Source organism: Mustela nigripes, chromosome X (genome assembly GCF_022355385.1).
Source record: "Mustela nigripes isolate SB6536 chromosome X, MUSNIG.SB6536, whole genome shotgun sequence".
NCBI classification, from domain to species: Eukaryota; Metazoa; Chordata; class Mammalia; order Carnivora; family Mustelidae; genus Mustela; species Mustela nigripes.
The window spans coordinates 54,700,871-54,707,130 of NC_081575.1; the positions used below are offsets into that span (position 1 = coordinate 54,700,871).

General features: G+C 35.2%; 1 protein-coding gene across 1 annotated transcript in view; it reads right to left on the bottom strand.

Annotated features, from left to right (window-relative positions):
- The window catches only part of DACH2 (dachshund family transcription factor 2), an 848,671-nt gene that overhangs the window by 350,300 nt on the left and 492,111 nt on the right, over window positions 1–6,260 (bottom strand). Inside the window, 1 exon segment of the mRNA XM_059385214.1 lies at window positions 3,120–3,125. Coding sequence (XP_059241197.1) covers window positions 3,120–3,125 — 6 coding nt within the window.

Genomic DNA, 6,260 nt, shown 5'->3' on the forward strand with positions numbered 1-6,260 from the left:
AAAAAATTATATTAAAAAAAAAAGAAATCAAATATTCTCTCTCTCTCTCTTTTTCTCTCTCTCTCTCTCTCACACACACATACACACACACAAAACCTGTTTCAATTTCAAATCACATTGTCAAACAAAAAAATTGTCCTGAGTAGTCACTGAATGAGGTACTCTGACCTCAGTACTCAGACACATGTTGTTTTTCTTTATTGTTATTCATGAATAATTTATGCATGGCAGTTGTGGTTAAAGAGTACTTTTTAACTGTTGGTCAGGAAAGGTTATTTGTAGCAGAGAAATCGAAGCAACCTGAAAATAAAAATCAGTTGTTCATTCATTACATTTGGACTTTACAGTTGACTGTGTGAAACAAACCATTTTCATTTGATTTCTAAACTTACTTACCTACCTACTAAACTTCCTATCTATCTCCTAAATGTTTACTTATCTACCGTTGTTATGTAAACTTATTTTTTCTCTATTTGAAATAAATTCTGTTCCTTAAATGTATCTGTTTCTCCCTGATTATATACCATACAGTGTATGATTTGATGTATATTTAGTTATTTAAATGTATTACATAAATAACAATAAATATCATTATGTTGGGAACATTTTTGTTTTCCTATGAGACTTTTGATGCTGTCAAACTGGTACTGTATATTGAATATAAAAGCCAGAAAAGTTTATTATTAAAAAATTGGATTACCTTAGTTACCCATTAACTTGACACACCAGCTTAGATTCTATGTGTAACAAATCTTGTCTTAAATTTAATGAAGGCATTTCTCAATCAATAATAGCACATTTTACTTCACATGAAGGCATAGTCAAGCACACCATGAATTTTCATAGCATGGATTGCATTGTTGCTTGTAAATTCTTAAAATGTTCAAAATTTCTGATTAAAGCAATTCAAAGTTAGTTTGCATTTTAATCTTTTCTAAGAAAAGAGCCATCCTTAGCTCCCTCATTAGTTGTGCTGCCTGGTGTGTTTTGCAATAATGCTAGTGCCTAATACAATGAATAGAAACATATCATTAAATATGTCTCAGTGCTTCACATTACAATAATATAGAGAAAAATTGAGGTACTTAAAGTAATAGTTTACAGCTAGGTTGGCTCTGGAAAGGGTGAGGATCAATGATGGGTACAGCAATTTTAAAGTTTTTAGACCTAATTTAGCATTCCAATTGTCTCCATATAAAAGTACCTGAAGTGAGGTGGCCTGCACGGTATAATATACCTCTTTAGTCTCTTAAAATAAAAAAAATGCTAATTGAGAAGTATTGGTTATAAAAGGAAGAGAACCAATAAGGTTAGAATTCATTTCTATACATGTTGAGTTACAAAAGACACTAAGATTAATTTACTCACATAAAAATCAGAAGGTTAAATAACTAAGGCAACTCTGTAATTTATCTTTCAAACAGGAGCACTTTTGAAAGTGATGAAACAATAAACTGAGCAGGGCATTGGACCAGTCATAGACCAAGAATAACCCAAGAAAACGAATCACCTGTGTTTTAACACGTAGTTAAACTGAAAAGGAATCAGGAAACACTTGCAATCAGACCTGGAAAAGTAAAAAATTTCAAGGTTCTGAAACCTGGAAAAAACATGCTAAGATCCCATTTTCTACTAACCACTTATCTAAACCATTTTCACAAGATAAAACAATAATAGATAGATTGGATTTAGATCATCAGGGAAAAAAAAAAAACAACAACAATAACTCATATATCCAGGCAAGGAGGAAATACCAACACAAACACAAGTTACTGATTTGCTGAACTCCCCCCCAAAAAAACAAAGTTCTGCTACAGAAAGAATGTATTTAGAATTGCCTGTAGAAGAGACTTGGCATCTAATATTGTGCCTAATGTAACTCATAAAAGAAAAAGGAAATCTTAACATAGTTAGATAGACAGTATTGACAAAAATTCTCCCTGGTGACATTTAGCAATGCTATAAAACCCTCAAGGCACAGAGCCATCATTCTTATGCCTTGTGGTAAAATTACTTATCAACTCAATTGTTGGTTTATAATCAGTTCCCTAAGCTACCTACACAGCTATGTTTGAGATCATCTGGCAAAAAACTGTAAACATAACTCAGAATCAGAAATAATCTGTATGACTCAGATATGCCATAACATTTCTATGATGCTTTTAAATTTTAATAGTTTAAAGCTGCTCCAAATTCCTGTAGCAATAAAAAATAATCTGTCATGGGACCAAGGGCTATGAACATCATGTTAATAGTCATTTTTCTATTAGATTTATTGGAAGGAAGAACATGTCATTTATGCAACTCCCAGGAGAAAAAAGCAATCCCTGTGAAGCTAATCTAGTAATAGACTGGAAAGCAATGATTACCATTTAATGTACACTAGCTCTTTGTAGCAGTGGTTGGCATAATTCTGTAGGGCTTACTTGTCAGAGCTTTGGGATTAACAAATGTTCAGCTCAAAATCTATTGGGAAACACCAGGAAATTGTTTAATGACAAACAAATCTTTCATTTGTTACTCCTCAGAGGATACTGAACCATACTTCCACCTCCTAATTCACCCCTTCCCTTTTTAAAAAGTTGTTGCAAAAGACATATTTTTCATGTAAAACAAACCTCTAAGAATTAATTTTAGCAGAAACACAATAACTGGATCATTATTCCCACATAATACTCAATAGTTTTCATGAAACGGCTTGTCAGTCTTTAAGTGGCAAACCTCTTTTTTTTTTTTTTTTTAATTTGACAGATGGAGATCACAAAGAGGCAGAGAAGCAGGCAGAGAGAGAGGAGGAAGCAGGCTCCCTGCTGAGCAGAGAGCCAGATGCAGGGCTCAATCCCAGAACCCTGGGATCATGACCTGCTGCAGAGGCTTTAACCCACTGAGCCACCCAGGCACCCCTAGTGGCAAACTCTTAAGGAGAGCATTCACCACTGACCTCTTCATGAAGCATTTTCCTCATGTAATTCTGATAAAGTGAAAACAGACAGCATTACCCATAGCAAACTTTTTATCCATAAAAATTTCTGGATCCAGGAATTTGTTTTCCCTCCAGGAAGGAAAACATCATTCAGTTGTAGATACCTAAGAATAGCACAAGGTATCACAATATGGACCTGGACCTAGAGAAGAAAAATGCAGGACTTTTTTTTTTTTTTTATTCTTTTGCATTAGACTTAATCAGGGTTTTCACAGACAAGTTACAATGTGAAAAAAAAATTATCAATTATTCTACACAGTATTTCATTTTACCTATCTAATAGTTTACTCCTAGAAGCTTTGACTTCTACATTTAGGTTACGCAAACATATTTCTACCACCTGTCGTGAAGGAGAAAAACCAAACAGATTCATTTTTCCATACATTAAAGTCAATTTTCTTTTGTCAGATATTGAAAAATACCAAAAATTTAAAATCAAATCAATCAAAACTATCTTCTCTGTATTGCCTTAAATACTTTTCAGTAATCTTCAAATGCTTTATTTAAATGGATCCAGGGCGCCTGGGTGGCTCAGTGGGTTAAGCCGCTGCCTTCGGCTCAGGTCATGATCTCGGGGTCCTGGGATCGAGTCTCGCACCGGGCTCTCTGCTCAGCAGGGAGCCTGCTTCCCTCTCTCTCTCTCTGCCTGCCTCTCCATCTACTTGTGATTTCTCTCTGTCAATAAATAAATAAATAAAAATCTTAAAAAAATAAAAATAAAATAAAAATAAATAAATAAATGGATCCAAAAGGTATTTCAATATTTTCTCAGTATCCCTAAGAAATGTGCAACATTCAAGTTCTAATATCACCCGGGTATACAATTTTTCATTCAAAGGTGACCTCCATTAGACTCCAAAGATTCTATAATATTCAATACAAATATTATGGTAATTATTTTCATAGATACACACATTTTTAAGCCATGAAAATAAAGCTTATTATTTGTTGAAAAGTAATAGTTTTTAAAGAAACTAATGACTGAAGACTATTTACAATATCAGTATAAATCTAGTCATTTATTAAAGGTAGGCGCTGATTGCTTAATAGCTATTTTTAATTAATGTATTTCTTTACTCCAAAAATTATACCTGGAAATTAAGTTACAAAGTGAAAGTTTAAATTAAACATGCTTTTTAAAAAATGATTTTATTTATTTATCTGACAGAGAGAGAGAGAGAGAGAGCACAATCAAGGAGAGCAATGGAGGGAAAGGAAGAAGCAGGATCTCCCCTAAGGAGGGATCCCAATGCAGGGCACAATCCCAGGACACTGGAATTGTGACCTGAGCTGAAGGTAGATGCTTAACCAACTGAGCCACCCAGGTGCCCCCAAACATCTTAATATGCAAGTACATTTTACTCCAATTAACTGTTCTTAAGAATATACTAGCAATGTCAAATATAGACTTAATAAAATATAAGTGTTAGTTTTGACTACACTTCATTAAAAAAGCCCTCAGACCTCAAAAAATAAATGAAGAAAAGCTGTGTTTTTAACTTTCACCTGAACAATATAAAAGAGCAAAGAAGCTTTTACTTCTGAATCAACTTTTTTTCTTAAAGATTTTATTTATTTTTTTGACAGACAGAGATCCCAAGTAGGCAGAGAAGCAGGCAGAGAGGAAGGCAAGCAGGCTCCCTGCTGAGCAGAGAGCTGGATGTGGGGCTCAATCCCAGGACTCTGGGATCATGACCTGAGCCGAAGGCAGAGGCTTTAGCCACTGAGCCCCCCAGGCCCCCTGCATCAACTTTTTAAAATATATTTTGTTTAACTCATTCACTGTATACTTAACAGAATTCAAAAAAAAAATTTAAATGATTGTTAAATCACACCCTGCCAGACCCTGTAGGCAGTCTCAACCAAGACCCATGCCACTCCTAATGCGGCTCCCAGCATGGGGGTTTGGGGAGAAACAGCCCCACCCACGAGTGTGCCTGTGACGGTTACAATTAGGTCTCAAAATCAGGCATGCTGGGGAATAGTGGTGCCTACCACCACACCCAGAGCAGTCAACCCAGCCAAAGCCAGAAGTCACAAGCAGTCCACAAAGAGGACAACCCTGGAATACCTGTCCTGGTAACTAAGGAGGGGTTCATTTCTGGGCCCCATGGGACCCCTCCTACATAAGGCCACTCCTAAATCTCACCAGGAGATTTAGCTGATGATTCACAGAAACACAGAGCATGAGAAAAAGGAATATGCTCCAGATGAAAGAACAAGACGCCACCTCAGAAAAAATAAATAAAAATAAAAACAAAAACAAAAACAAAACAAAACAAAAACCTAAATGAAATGGAGATAACAATCTCCCTGATAAAGAGTTCAAAGTAATGGACATAACAATACTGGCTAAACTGGTGACCAAAAGAGATGAACACATGGAACTTCAACAAAGAGTTAGAAAATAAACAATCAAAGATGAAGAATACTATAATTGAAATGAAAAATACACTAGAGGGAATTAGCAGCAGATTAGATGATGCAGAACAGACCATCAGTCTGGAATACAGGGTAAGGGAAATCACCCAAGCTGTCATCAAAAAGAAAAATAAATTAAAAAATGGAAATAGTTTCAAAAAATTCTGGGCCAACATCAAGTGTACTAATCTTTGCATTATAGGGGTTCCAGAAAGAAAAGAGAGAGAAGAGGCAGAATACTTATTTGAAGAAGTAATAGCTGAAAGCTTTTACTCTAATATCAGGAAAAAGACAAGGATGCTCACCTTTTTTGAAGATTTTATTTCTTTATTTGAGAGAGAGAGAGGCAGACAGACAGGGAGGAAGACTCTGAAGCAGACTGCTCTGAGCACAAAGCCTAACACTGGGCTCAATCCCACGACCATAAGATCATGACCTGAGCCAAAACCAAGGTGGGTGTTCAACTGATTGAGCCTGCCTGGCACCCCAGGGATGCCCACTTTTGCACTTCTATAACATAGTACTGGAAGTCCTACCCATAGCAATCAGACAATAAAAAGAAATAAAAGGCATCCAAACTGATAAAAAAGAAACAAAATTGTCACTATTTGAAGATGACATGACTCTATATAGAAATCCCTAAATACTCCTCTTAAAAATCATTACAACTAACGAATGAATTCAGTAAAATTACATGACACAAAATTAATATACAGAAGTTTGTTTCATTTCTGTAAACCCAATAACAAACTATCAAAAACAAATGTTTTTAAACATCTCATTTACAATGACATCAAAACAATAAAATAACTGAAATTTAACTTAAGAAGATGAAAGACCTGTACTCTGGAAATGG